Genomic DNA, 15,431 nt, shown 5'->3' with positions numbered 1-15,431 from the left:
AAGGTGGCTACTTTGAAGAACCTAGAATAGAAGACATATTTTCAGTTGTTTCACACTTTTTTAAGTATTTCATTCCACATGTGTTAATTCATAGTTGTCATCCCTTCAATGTGAATCAACAATTTTCAGAGTCCTGAAAATAAAGAAAACTCTTTCAACGAGAAGGTGTGTCCAAACTTTTGGTCTGTACTGTATGTATGACCCATCTGTAGTGGAGTAAAGTATGTTTCTTTGTGTTCACCAAATGTATTATTTTAGTGACTCAATCAACACAATTTGTCATTCGATATAAAGAAGCCAATTTACAGACTCACATTTGTTAAATCAGCTTTTATTTTCACGTTCTGGAATGAAAAACAACAAAAGCCGTTGTCTTTATTTCACAGTGCTCTGTATTAATTTAGTGTTCATGAAAAAAATGTAACTCTTATTTACACCAAGATTATAAAGTATAAATATAGGTGGTCATCTTCACTTATAGGAAAATATACATCTCTTTAGGCATTCACCTAAAATTATCTTTTGGTTTACTTGGCCTCTTAGGTTCTTTGGGTTCATGGATTAATCATAACTCAGAGGTCACACTACGACTTTCAGCAAGAAACAAGGATGTCTATGAAGACCATGAACTCTCTGGTCCCTCTTTATAGAAACTTTCAGTTGTGAATGGATGCTAAAAATATTTCCTCTACTCATCTCTATATAGATGTGCATATGTAAACCATAGGAAGAACATTTAGACCCTGAGTCCGAGATTGGATTTTTCCATGGTCTATGCAGAAAAGTTTGGAAGCTTAGCACATAGAACTAGTACATGGCACATTTTGGTAATTATGGGTTTCTCAGTCACTTCAGAAAGGAAATTCATAGAAACCTGATGACGAGTTATGAAGCAGAAGGAATCATGTCAGTAAATAAATCATATCTCTGCAGTATCACTTTTTTCTGTGGCTTTATACAATATTGAGAACCACGGGGAGGTCCGTCCGGAGGCACCATATGGTTTATACACTTGCTCTTCTAGGAGTGCTGGGTGTTGTTCATATGTCCTTTAAGCATTTTCTTCAAACCATTGTTTTACTGCAGCCTTATTCTGCGTTACCCAGATGACATTCGCTTGCGTCTTCTCTATAGCTTGTTCCAAGGCACGAGATGCGGATCCTAATCCCATGTTGTTATCGATAATATACTGTTTAAAATCCGAAAGCTGTTGGGGAAAAACAGCCATTTTTTTCGGTAATCTGAGAATAACTTCAGTGCAGTGATAGAAAAACACAAGTCCTTCAAATTCAACCTATTACTGTACAAATATTACATGAAAAGGTAACCCCCCCTACCCCAAAAAAAACCCACCCTCAGGGTATGTGCCCACGATCAGCACTCAATGGATCCTGGATGCAGCGGGTCCTTACCTGCGGGTCTGCGAGTCTCCTCCACAGGAGGACGCAGGAGATCACAGCTGCTTGTACACATGATCAGGGTTCGGTGCGCTGCGGTCTCTCGCTTGTGTTCTCCCTACGGAGGACGCATGTGATTCCACAGCAAACAATTGACATGCTGCGGTCTGGAAAGATGCACCGCAGGTCGCAGGTGTTTGCTGCAGAAAAAACAAGCATAGTGGGCACGGGATTTCTAGAAATCCCATCCACTATGCTTGCACTGTACAATGCAGCGTTTTGGCCGAGCTGAAGCATGCTGTGTCCAAAACGCAGCAAACACTGATCGTGGGGACGTACCCTAAAGTCAGAGTACAGACAATTCATCAGAAAGTGGGAAAATTCCTCCCTGACCCACAATGGAAATTGGAAGAATGTGAAATCCTTGTGATTGTCAAAGATAATAGAGAATCTGTCATCAGGTCTGTCTACCACAAACTAATGCCATCTATATAAAGGCACTGTAATGCAGATTACAGCCAAACCTTTATTTTACAAATCCAGGTTTGTGTTTTGCAGAAATCAATTGTTAAATTATTATCTGTGCAGGCACAGAAGAGTAACCTGTCAATAACTGACAGGCAGAGGACAGCGAATAGGGAAATGAGGCAGTAGAACTGTAAGTACAGGGCCCGCCCACCGCACTTGCATCTGATTGGGCGGCACGGTGGCTCAGTGGTTAGCACTGCAGTCTTGCAGCGCTGGGGTCCTGGGTTCAAATCCCACCAAGGACATTATCTGCGAGGAGTTTGTATGTTCTCCCCGTGTTTGCGTGGGTTTCCTCCGGTTTTCTCCCACACACCAAAGACATACAGATAGGGACTCTAGATTGTGAGCCCCAATGGGTACAGTGTTGCCAATGTATGTAAAGCACTGTGGAATTAATAGCGCTATATAAATGAATAAAAGTATTAATTATTATTAATTATTTGCATAACAATTCAACAATAAATTTCTATTAAACATAAATCTAGATTCTTCAAAGTTGTCGACATAATCAGCATTACAGGTCTTTTACATAATGGCATTAGTTTGGGGTAGAAAAACTTGATGACATGTTTTTCTAATCTATTCACACGGTTCCCCATTAGCAATTCCTGTAGGAGTATGATCACAGTTTTTGGTTGTATTGTGCATTGCTTGGGTGAAACGTTATTTTAGATTACCTATGTTAGCCTATTACTGTAAAAAGTGACCTGAACAACCTCATGGCTTCATATCTCCAGTTCAACAGATATCGATTTTCGATGGTAAAACACTGAATTCCAGTAAATTTGATCTAGCAGTTGACCAGCAAAAAATATCTTCATTAAAATCAATTGACTGCCTAAATGTCAGCACCTTCAAGTCATTATTTAGTACAGGCAACTAGGGCAGAGTCTCTATGGATAACTCTCTATTGGCTTTGTACTTAAAAATTCTACAACTTTTAGGTTGTGACCGGAGCTTGCCGCGATGCCATTGTACTGTATTACACTGTACTGTAGTGTGACTGATTCGGCAATCCGGCTCAATGCCGGATGTGTGAAACAGCCCTTAGGCTACTTTCACACATCCGGTTTGAGCACTGCGGCTCAATCCGGCTGTGAAACCTATGCAACGGATGCGGCGAAAACACCGCATCCTTTGCATAAGTTTTTACATGCAGCCCGTCCGTTTTTTCCCGGTTGCGGCATGCTACTGAGCATACGCAGTGGAAGAAACCGCATGCGGCGGCCGGATGCGGTTTTTCTGCATCGCGCCGCATCCGGCATCCATAGGCATGCATTGAAAAATGCGCAGCAGTGGCCGGATGCGGTGCGATGCGTTTTTTTTGCCGGAGCAAAAAACGTTGTAGGCAACGTTCCATCCGGCCGCGGCATCGGCTAAATCTGCTGCATGCGGCAAAAACCGGACCGAACGCAAGCCCATGCGGCACAATATGGCACTAATGTAAGTCTATGCAAAAAAAACCGCAACCGGCGGCAAAAAAAACGGTTACGGTTTTTCTGCAGAGCGCCGTATTGTGCCGCAGAGCAAAAACCGGATGTGTGAAAGTAGCCTTAAGCTCCCATGAAGAGTTTATGGTGAGTTTTTGACTGCGTATTTTAACTACATCAAAAACACAGCATCTTACAGTTCCAGCAAAGTGGATGGGATTTATATAAATCTCGTGCCCACTGTGCTTTTTTATTCATGCTGGGTAAACTGACCCGTTTTAAATCTACAACTTCTCAATTCCTCTTGCGAGTATTCTGAATTTTATGTGCAGACTTTCCTCATAGAATTAGAAGCCGAATATCCGCAAGTGAAAAAACTCATGTAATCCGCACATGGCTGAATCAATAGTTTTGGCAAAGCCAAGTGCCAGGGAGTATCAAAAATGGTTGTCCAGGAAATATCCTCTTATGGAGAAACCCTTATGAATGGCACTAAGGTGTTGTTTAAAATAAAAAAATGTAGTTACCTCCCGGATAGGCTTTTCCCCTCTGAACCTTAAGTTCCCTGGTGAACTTGTGACACAAAGAATGTCATGTGAAAGCTGCAACCAATCAGTAGCCCATAGAGTTGAAGAAAAATATTCTTAGGACCCTGGCACAGCGGCCATGGTGGGAGTCTGTGTTGACCAGCAATCTTCCACCCTGCCGAAATCCCCAGCGCCTCTTCTCACTAGTAGGCCCGGTGCAACGTTATGCCTGCGTCATACCACAACGTTGTCAGAAGGGCCACCTGGGATGCCGGCAGGTAGGCGGAGGTTCACAGGGTTCTCGTTTGTGGCCATGGACTACTGCAATGGCCACTGCACCAGGGTCCGACGAATGATCAGCTACAGCCACAGTAAAGAAGTTCTTAAAGCTAATTTTGATATTTTTAGCTTCCAAGAAAAACTAGTCAGTAGGCTGCGAAAATATTATACTTACTTGCCGCTGCTCAAATTCTGAAGAAAATCTTCTAGTGACCCCATTTATCAAATTACCAAAGGACATTCCAGCTCCAATGCTAGTGAAAAAAATCAAAGAAAACAAATCAAAAACATAATGAATGACTGAATAAACAGGCAAATAATACATTTGCAAATCTAATTAAATGGAATAGAGTTAAAAAAGTTATAATTACATTTCCATTTTAAGTCTGTTATAAGCAGGGTACTTTAGCCACGTAAAAATATTCAGATGATTATATATTTGTCATATTCACATAATATTGAAGTTTACAACATATGGTCCTTTTCTGAACTTACTCATTAACAATTCTTTCCCAATTGGCTCTTATGAAGTCCCAGGAAAGGCACTGGCCCACCACATTATTAGCGACATTGGTAATCGTAGAAAGAGCATCTTGTTTGCGGATTTTGGTGGAATCCAAGGAATATTCCAGGAGTCTGTGAATTGAAGATATGAAAGTGTGAACACAAATCAGTTCTTATTAACTAGACCATGATATGCGAAAGAGAGGGGGGATTTATTAGTGGGTTTTCAGCTAGAAAACAAGTTCAGTCAACTCAGCTTTGATGTGGGTATATCAGATAGAGGAACTTAGGAGAAAAACTAGTTACAAACCATGGTGTCAGAACTAGCTCACTGACAGATTTATAGTTAACTCATTCTTCAGCCCTCACCGTATGGTCAGTAATGCACAGACTATACAAGCCAAACAGTTTATCAGTTTTTTGTGAAACCCAATTGAAAAATTATTTCTAGCCAAAAATGCTTTCATTGAAACTTATTGCCAGGGATTGGAAAAAGCTGGACCCATGCAAAAGTATAATTTTATGTAGCATTTTTGTATGAATGTACATTACTACTTATATATAAAATCATGGGCTTTCAGTATAAAACTATTAATCCTGTCGATGAGAATGCTGGAGACCGTTAGAAGCCCGGATGAGCATTTTCTCTGATTCTAGGAGTTTTTCTGGGAGATTTTATGTGGCCTTCACCTTCGGTACACAGATGACTGTGTCTGGTGACTGCTCCCATGTAGTTTTCATGTCAGGGAGAAGAGGAGTACATGTGGGGTAGGAGAAGCCAAGTGCAAGCACTAATGGTGCTCTGTGTGGACATATGGAGAGAATGGGGTCCCTAGACTGCAGGATTGTGCTCAAGAAAGTAGTAGATGATGAAGAATGGTCATCTGAGCATTCGTCGCTATAATAGAGCGAGACTGTTTCCACATTTTCTATATTCTTCTTTCACAAGTGTGGGAAAAGGGGAACCCTTAAATAATGGAACTCCGTATGGGTCTGCTTCAGAGCAGCATTTATAAGCTGTATTGCAAAGAGCTTGGAAGTGTGTGCTCCAAGGATCATACAGAGCACACATTTCCAAGCTCTTTGCAATACAGCTTGTAAACGCTACCTAGGAAAATGGCCACCTCTGATAGACCTTCCCCCACATACCCTGCTTTTGAGAGCGAAGAGGATTTTAATAAGAGGTAAATTGCACAGGTTCTTAATTTCACAAGCACTTTGCAATTTTACACATTTATGATGATGAGAAAACACCTCTAAAAAATAAAATGTATTAGATTTTTAAACTCATTTACCTATTAAGAATCCAGGGCTCCTTGCTACACGCCAGACCTGCTCGCAGTTTGTCAGCCTCTTGGGCATTAGTGGTGGCCCTGAACTTTTCCCATGCAAAATTCCACTCCAGTTCTCCCCCTCGAGCTATAGCATTGCAGTAGATGGTGGATCTCAGATTTGGATGAATGCTGTTCATATTGACACAGAAAACAATGTCATTGAAATTTTTTTTCAATTTTACAAAACAATGAGTCATATCATTAAGGTCAGATTTGAAGAACTAAAGGCTGCAAAATATGTACAGAAAGTGTAGGCACCACTGGGCCGGACTATACATCTGTCACAGAAAAAAAGCTAATGACCAAGCACCCTAATAATACAATTATGGAATATATGTACAGAATCACCCCTTTAAACTTCATATCCAAGAAAAGTAATAAGCATTCAATATTACATTTATCCTGGACTTTTTTTTTTTTAATGGTGTGCCTAAGCATTAACGGTAACGTAGTTGCTAATTATCTGTTACACGGAGATTTACATAAAACTCGGAGACTGTCATGAAGGCATCAAATGCTGTTCACATTGCAGATTCTGACACTCCACTCGATTGTTTCTATGGTATTTCTGATCTACACAGGCTGATTCGGGCATCAAGCAGCTGTGTGCTAAGTCATGGATATGCTAGCAAGAGTTAACCTCTGTTAGCCTGCTTGTCAGGCTTCTGGGATCACATGTTCTAAGGAAGCCAATCACATCTGTTCCTCTCATACTTAGGTTGGAGGAGATGTTCCACCCATGCTGAATATAGTTTATGCTGTGTTATTCTGTGAGTTGTGTCCCAGACTTGCTGTAGATAGAGTAGCCTGTGCTTGGTGTTGTTGTGGAGTTTACCCGTCATTTTGTTGTTTTCACCCTGCTCTTGTTTTCCTGCTAATCTCTTATTGTCTTATACCTCTGTGTGTATGAGCTGTGTAACAGAGTTTTGGTTTCCCATGTGTGTCTATTTCTTTGGGTTAAATCACACTCCTGTCCTGGCCTCCCCTGGTGGAGGGGGTATAAGATCAGGGCTGGCCAGGAGCAGGGCCAGACAGGAGACATAGACTTCCTCACCATTAGGGTTTCTATGAGAATAGGGATAGCACAGGACTCCTAGCTAAGGGGCCCTGGTTTCCCGCTATCTTCTTAGTCCCACCTGACACTATCTGCCTGTTTTGCTCATCGCCGATCTCTGCTGTCACAGACCATTCATACCGATCCAGCGGCTTCCACTAATGTTATATTGACAGAATGGCAGCTTCTTTTCCGCTCTGCTCTGTTGACATAGTGTTAGGGTATGACCGCACTTTGCGTTTCCACCTGCGTTTCAGGTGCTGTTTAGGTCCGTTTTGAGAAGCACCTTTTTCATGCCAAAAGGCATGCGTTTTGATTTTCCAGCAAAGTCAATGGAAAATGGTGATTTTCAGACCGCACTTTGCGTTTCTAAACGCTGCGTTTAATTTGCATATTTTGTGGCAAAAACCAAGCGTTCAAAGAAGTAGCATGTCAGTTGTTTTTGCCATTTTGGGTGCGTTTTGCTAAGATTGAAGTCAATGAGAAATGGCAAAAACCAAGATTCCTACAAATTCCTGCATTTTACCTGCTTTTTATGTGCAGAAAACATGCGTTTTGGACTACCAAAACGCATGCTTTTTGGACATTAAAATAATGATTTCATATGTCCCTTTACACACACACATAGTCCGACAATTAAATTAAAGAAAAATAATAAATTATTGCCTTTTTTTCCAATAAATAGTATATTACCGCTATAATTTTATTCATTATTTCCATTTTCTTAATTATTTCTAAAATTATATATGTTTAGCTTTTTTTTCTCTCTTTTTTCATTGTGTTTGACTGTTTAAACTTAATTTAGCCGTGTCTTGATGTTCAAAACACATTTGTCAGAACGCAGGTGAAAAAGCATGTAAAAAGCGCTGAAAACGCATCTAAAACGTGGTAAATACGCATGCGTTTTCAGCGCTAAAGTTCTGAAAAAGGCAACTTTGGTCAAATCAATTAAGCCCAAAACGTGCATTTAGAACTGCAAGTAGGTGAACGCAAAGTGCGTTCTTACCCTTACTGCGCTAGTTTGGATAAGCCCGCTATCAATCAGTGTTGCACCAGCAGTCACACCCCATCGACTGAGAAGCCCAGCAGAAGAAGAAGAGCTGCTCTGCTGATATGGAGCCGCTGAATCGCCAGCAGGAGCAGTCAGTGACCGCTCTGAGCTGGTGCCAAGTACAATACGCAGGTAGTTACCTCTGTTAGTAACTACCTGCCTGTTAGCTTTAGACACATATTAAAAAAACACCATAGATAACCTCTTTAAGCTTTCACAAAATTCTCTACATTCTGCTATAAATATGGATGAAATAACAATATTGAAGATAGCAGACGTCTGCTGAGGGAAATATGCAATGTGTATTTATATACTGTAATTATCAGGATCTTTTGAAGCTTAAGGGCAAGCACGCACTTTGCGTTCTCCTACTTGCAGTTCAAGAAGCACCTTTTTTCCCTAATTGATTTGACCAAAGTTGCCTTTTTCAGAAATTTAGCGCTGAAAACGCATGCGTTTTTACCGCGTTTTTAATGCGTTTTCAGCGCTTTTTACATGCGTTTTGATAGATGCGTTCTGAACATCAAGACACTGCCTAATAAAGTTTAAAAAGTCAACATGAATGAAAAAATAGAAAAAAACCCCAAAAAAACTATATTAATGGGAAAAATAATGAAAATAGATTTACGATAATTCTTAAAATTACAGCGGTAATACACATTTTATTGGAAATATAGCAATAAATGCATATTTTTCTTAAATTAAATTGTCGGATTTTGTGTATGTGTGTGTGTAAAGGGACATATCAAATCATTATTTTGATGTACAAAAAGCATGCGTTTTGGTAGTCCAAAACGCATGTTTTCAGCACTGAAAAAGCAAGCAAAACTCAGGAATTTGAAGGTTTTTGCCATTTCTCATTGACTTCAATGTTAGCAAAACGCACCCAAAATGGCAAAAACTATTGACATGCTGCTTCTTTGAACGCATGGTTTTTGCCACAAAATATGCAAATTAAACGCTGCGTTTTAAAACGCAAAGTTGGGTCTGGAAAACATATTTATCCATAGAATAACATGGAAACGCAAAACGCAGGCCATTTGACATGAAAAAGGTGCTTCTCAAAACGCTGCAGAAACGCAGGTAAAAACACAAAGTGCGTGCTTGCCCTAAATACTAATGTTATATCCATACTTACGGATTTCTGTCTGTTGTTATCCATTCATTAAACCATTCAGTAGCCAGTTCTCCACATTCTGTGATTCCATAACTGCAAGCCATATTGACTGCATTTATTTCTTGGTATCTGTAGGTTACAAAATATACAAAGTAAGACAATGAAAAAAATCAAGTTATAAGTGCAATAATAATAATTACAATTAATCTAAGATGTACATATAATCTAATTCTGTTTTCCCCACCCTTGCAGATGTTTCTGTCTTTATAATATCCCACTTAGACTTAAATACATTTTAGCATCTTGTTACCAATTTGGGATGTATTCCACCTGCCTTGATTGGTGGTTGGTGGTTGTTCACATTCAGCAATCAAGCCCTATCATGCCGCATTTGCTCGGGCCTGTCCCACCCACAGCCATGACTCAGTTATGGGTACGGGATTGAAAAGCACCAGGTAAATGCTGCTAAGAACACTTCAACTTTTTTCATATGTGAGGCCGCAAGGCACATTTAAATAAAAATAATTTAAAGTAGGACTGCACCAAAGAGATTTGCCGTGACATGGCGGCGTAGCTCAAGAAATTGCAATTTGTTGTCAAAAATCTCAAATTTTAATAATACGTACAGTTTGGAATTTTTAGTGCTGAAGTGCACATTTAGTGCTGGCTATCTTGTTTTTTCTTTATAAATGAAGGAAGGAGTCTCATGGCTCATTCTTTAAGGAATTATATTCAATGTTTCAAATATCCATCAAATGAAATGGTCGGAGCTGCAACATTCAATTCCGCCCATGTGTAATAGCCTTGCTTATTTTGGGGTAAATAATTTGATTATTTAGGTAAGGTAAAAGAAAATAATGAAATTCAATACACCAGGTTGTGGGATCCTCATGCAAGATCCTCATGCAAGTTGCTAGAACAAGCAAAGGTAAACAGCGCACACAAATTTTTTGAGGCAGTAAAAAAATACAATTTTTTTGTAGTGAAATCCGCTTCGGAAAATATTCCTGATGAAGTATTGGAGAGTGTTCTAAGGGCCTGTGCACACCGTGCATTTTTGATGCATTTTTTTGAGAAATCTGCATGCCAATCCTGAAACCAACAAAGTCTATGAGATTTCTGTGTGCATGTTGCTTTTTATCCCTTCCTGATTTGGTGCAGAAAAAATCTGCAGCATGTTAATTGTTGGGTTGTTTTTTCCTGCGTTTTTAGCCCTTTCAGCCATTGACTTTACGAAAAAAAAAAAAAAAGCACCAAAACTGCATGCTTTTTTGGTGCATTTTTCTGCAAGAAACTTGACATAGTAAAGCCACTTGACAAAGGCTACACTCCAGTAGCCGAAACGCGTCGCTGTTGTGTCATTATCCATGGAGGACTATGTCTTAACTGTTCATATGTTTATATGACCGTTTTTATTGGAAACCAAGCAGAATAAAGCACCTGGAAATTTACTGACATATATCTCATTCTTGCGCTGGGCAGAACTCTTCCTTTTTCTGCAAGAAGGTGCAGAAAATTTCTGCACTAAATCTGCAGCTTGTGCACAATACCTTAAGTGTTTCGGAAAACTTTTTTTGCCATGAAGATCTTTGCAACTTTTTGATTGGGCAGTGCCTACTTTGGAGCAGATCCCATCAGGAGCCGACTCAAAAAATTAATATGCACTTTTTTTCCCAGTAGGTATTTTTCACATCTGAAGTGGAAGATAACTCTCAAAAGACTGAGGATATGTACAGCAAAGTGGTTTTACAATACATATAAATAGGAAGAGTCTCTCAAGTGTTTTTAACTGATTTTTTTCTGTATTGTTTTGAAGCAGACTGTCTCCAAAAGGCCATTTTTTGCCAGCTATTAGTTGATTGATAGGAGTTGTAACCCCGCAAATCCTAGAGACAGACTAACAACATCAAAGTTCCAGTCTAATGCGGGCGTCACACGGTATGATCTATCGTGCGATCGCACGAGCGATCATACCCGGCCCCGTCGTTTGTGCGTCACGGGCAAATCGCTGCCCGTGGCGCACAAAGTCGTTAAACCGCCGTCACATGTACTTACCTGCTGAGCGACGTCGCTGGGGGCGGCGAACATCCACTTCCTGAAGGGGGTGGGACGTTTGGCGTCACAGCGACGTCACACAGCGGCCGGCCAATAGAAGCGGAGGGGCGCAGATGAGCGGGATGTAACATCCCGCCCACCTCCTTCCTTCTGCATAGCCGGCGGGAGCCGCGGGACGCAGGTAAGCTGTGTTCATCGTTCCCAGGGTGTCACACGGAGCGATGTGTGCTGCCCCGGGTACGATGAACAACCGGCGCAAAGAAAAATAAACGACTTTTTAAAAATGAACGATATGTCAACGATACACAATTTGCGAGCGTTCTGAGTCGCTCATAGGTGTCACACGGGACGATGTCGTGAACGATGCCGGATGTGCATCACAAAAACCGTGACCCCGACGACATATCGCACGACAGATCATCTCGTGTGACGCCCGCATAAGGCTATGTGTGCACGCTGCGGATTTTGCCGTGGATTTGCTGCAGAAAATGTGTCTAAGGGCTGCTTCTCACTTGCGAGTAGTAGAGCAATGCAAGAAAATCTCGCATTGGAATCGGACACATGTTAGTGAATGATTCAGCTCGCATTTGCGATTTTTTTTCTCTCAGTTCAAATCGGACTGAGAAAAAAATCGCAGCATGCTGCTTTTTTGCGAGTTTCTACTGCGAGTCTCTCCAATGCAAGTCTATGGAAGCGTGTAAATAATCGGATGTCACGGGACGGCACTCACACCATCCTAGTGACATCCTATTTTCTAAATACATTTCTCGCATGTTTCCTAAAACACTGGAAACGAGTGATGTGTCACAATGTCTGTCAATCACTATTCTCTGTCAGTCGGTCTCTCCCTCTCGGTCTCTATTCTCTCTCTGTCGGTCCGTCACTATCTCTGTCCCTCTCTCACAGTCTGTCGGTCATTTTCACCTCCTCTCTCATACTCACCGTTCCCCGATCCCCGGCGCGGCGCTGCACGGCATTCACACTGCTCCGGCGACTTTTACTATTTTGAAAAAGCCGGCCGCCTATTAAACAATCTCGTATTCCCTGCTTTCCCCGCCCACAGACGCCTATGATTGGTTGCAGTGAGACACACCCCCACGCTGAGTGACAGGTGTCTCACTGCACCCAATCACAGCAGCCGGTGGGCGTGTCTATACTGTGCAGTGAAATAAATAATTAAATAATTTAAAAAAACGGCGTGCAGTCCCCCCAATTTTAATACCAGCCAGATAAAGCCATACGGCTGAAGGCTGGTATTCTCAGGATGGGGAGCTCCACGTTATGGGGAGCCCCCCAGCCTAACAATATCAGTCAGCAGCCGCCCAGAATTGCTGCATACATTAGATGCGACAGTTCTGGGACTGTACCCGGCTCTTCCCGATTTGCCCTGGTGCGTTGGCAAATCAGGGTAATAAGGAGTTAATGGCAGCCCATAGCTGCCACTAAATCCTAGATTAATCATGTCAGGCATCTCCACGAGATACCTTCCATGATTAATCTGTAAGTTACAGTAAATAAACACATACACACACCTGAAAAGACACCGCCGCTCCTGTCAGATCCACGCAGCAACTGAGGTGAGTAGCGCGATCAGCTGAGCTGTCACTGAGGTTACCCGGTGGCCGCCACTGGATCCAGCGGTGGCCGCGATTAACCTCAGTGACAGCTCAGCTGAGGGCGTCTCACTGCAACCAATCATAGGTGCCTGTGGGCGGGGAAAGCAGGGAATACGAGATTGTTTAATGAGCGGCCGGCTTTTTCAAAATAGTAAAAGCCGCCGGAGCAGTGTGAACGCCGTGCAGCGCGGCGCCGGGGATCGGGAAACGGTGAGTATGAGAGCGGGCTGCTAACTTCAGTCACTCAGGGGATTAGCGGTCACCGGTGAGCCCTTCACAGGTGACCGCTAATCAGGACGCGGCACAGACAGAGCAGCAGCATGACAATGAAGTCGGGTGAAGTTCACCCGAGTTCATTCTGATCGTGCGGCTCTGTCTGTGTCTGCTGTCATCTGCCATTCAGCTCTGCTACATGGCTGTCTGTGTCTGCTGTCAGCGGCCATGTAGCAGAGCTGAATGGCAGATGACATAGTAAAAAATACGCATTACACACGCATAACACACGCTAGTAAAATCATTAATTTATTCAGAAAAAGCATCGCATTTGCGTTGCACTCGGACCTAAAGTGCACTCGTGAACTAAAATCAGCCGACTTTTTTTCAGCCCAGTCGGACCGATTTTACTCGCATAGATGTGTTTCCAGCCTAACATTGCTGCAGTCATTCCCCAGCAAATACTATGGATTTTAAAAAATGCTGTGCGCACACTGCGTTTTTTTTATACCTGTGGATTTACCCGCGGATTTTCCACTGTGGAATTAATGAGCATGTCACTTCTTTTCCACAGGTACCTGCAGTTTTTGCCATACATAATGGTAAACAGCCGCAGGGACGAACCTGCGGTAAATCCGCGTCAAATCTGCAGCAAAAACTCACCAAAATGCAGTAAAACCGCATGCGGATTTCATTGCGGTTTTGCTGCATTTTTTTACCACAGATATAGAATTCTTTCAGAGGGTCCATTTTTTCCTTAAGAAAAAGTCACTTTCTAGTGCGCACATAGCCTAAAGGGTGCTTTATACGCTTCGACATCGCTAACGATATATCGTCGGGGTTACGCTGTTAGTGACGCACATCCGGCGCCGTTAGCGACATCGCAGCGTGTGACACCAAGGAGCGACGATCAATGAGCGCAAAAATGGGAAAAATCGTTGCTCGTTGACACATCGCTCCTTTTCCAAATATCGTTGCTGCTGCAGGTACGATGTTGTTCATCGTTCCTGCGGCATCACACATCGCTGTGTGTGACACTGCAGGAACGATGAACATCTCCTTACCTGCATCCACCAGCAATGAGAAAGGAAGCAGGTGGGCGGGATGTTACGTCCCGCTCATCTCTGCCCCTCCTCTTCTATTGGACGGCTGCCGTGTGACGTCGCTGTGACGCCGAACAAACATCCCCCTTCGAAAGGAGGTGGATTGCTGGCCAGAGCGACGTCGCAGGGAAGTTAAGTCCGTGTGACGGGTGTTAGCGATGTTGTGCGCCACGGGCAGCGATTTGCTCGTGACGCACAACCGACAAGGGCGGGTACGCTCGCTAGCGATATCGGTACCAATATCGCAGCATGTAAAGTGCCCTTAAGGCCTTCTTCTGTGTTTTGGAGACACTCCTGGTTTTGGCATCCAAATACTGATAAAATACTGATCAAAAATATTGATGTGTGAATGGGGCCTTAATAGTAATTGCACTTACTGTTCTGTTAAAGTTGAAGGCCTGGTCGTCCAATTACCAGTTAGTGTTTTGAAATAGTTAAATAGAGGCGTAACTTGCTTTTTCATGTAAGCCTGTTTAAAGAAAAATGGCATAATCAAAGCAAGTCTGTCAGGGCAATATTACTTTATGAAGTAAAGTCATCTCCATGTAGCCAGCTTTCTCTCAGAAGAAACACACTTGTAGTTCTAAAGTCAGAAAATCTACAAAGATGAATGCAAATTAGGAGTTCGGTGCCTCATGTGTGGCCCAGTACACCGTCCCTCCAATCAATCTGGCCAGCCAGCTCCACCATCTGCTTCATTGATTGACTGCGCTGACCTTAGAAGATCCAGTGATGTCAATCATTGGAGATGCTGAGGACCTGTGTGGCCAGATTGATTGAGAGGATGGACGACCCGGGATTTACCAAATACCTAACTTGTCTATTACTTCAAATATATAATTTTTAAGAAATTATTCTGTGATTATGTAACTTCTGGTATGTTTCTTCTTAGGCCACGGTCACACGGTGAGTATTTTGTGAGTTTTTTACCTCAGTATTTGTAAGTCAAAACCAGGAGTGGGAGAAATATGCAGAAGTGGTGACATGTTTTTATTATACTTTCCCTCTGATTGAGCCATTTCTGATTTTGGCTTACAAATACTGAAGTAAAATACTGACCAAATACTGAACATGGGCATGTACCCTTAGTGAAAACTATAATTTCTTTCCCACTGACCCCTTTACTTCAATGCATTGGTTCTGTCTGAAAAATAAACCAATTTCTTTTATGCAGACCATCTTTCAGCAAAAAAAAGGAATAAATAAATCTAAGGTTTTAACAT

At 42.1% G+C, this 15,431-nt stretch overlaps 1 protein-coding gene across 1 annotated transcript in view; it reads right to left on the bottom strand.

Annotated features, from left to right (window-relative positions):
• Positions 1–315: 315 nt before the first annotated feature.
• Positions 316–15,431, bottom strand: part of ANPEP (alanyl aminopeptidase, membrane) — a 151,838-nt gene continuing 136,722 nt past the window's right edge. The window contains exons 16-21 of the mRNA XM_075345914.1: positions 14,586–14,677; positions 9,243–9,350; positions 5,961–6,128; positions 4,657–4,797; positions 4,337–4,415; positions 316–1,207 (exon numbers count right to left, since the gene is read on the bottom strand). Coding sequence (XP_075202029.1) covers positions 1,052–1,207; positions 4,337–4,415; positions 4,657–4,797; positions 5,961–6,128; positions 9,243–9,350; positions 14,586–14,677 — 744 coding nt within the window. The 3' untranslated portion in view covers positions 316–1,051. The remainder of the gene's footprint in view (positions 1,208–4,336; positions 4,416–4,656; positions 4,798–5,960; positions 6,129–9,242; positions 9,351–14,585; positions 14,678–15,431) is intronic.

This window comes from Anomaloglossus baeobatrachus, chromosome 4, assembly GCF_048569485.1.
Source record: "Anomaloglossus baeobatrachus isolate aAnoBae1 chromosome 4, aAnoBae1.hap1, whole genome shotgun sequence".
Lineage (NCBI taxonomy): Eukaryota > Metazoa > Chordata > Amphibia > Anura > Aromobatidae > Anomaloglossus > Anomaloglossus baeobatrachus.
Note: the sequence above shows the minus strand (reverse complement) of the source record. Positions and strands in the feature narration are given on the sequence as shown.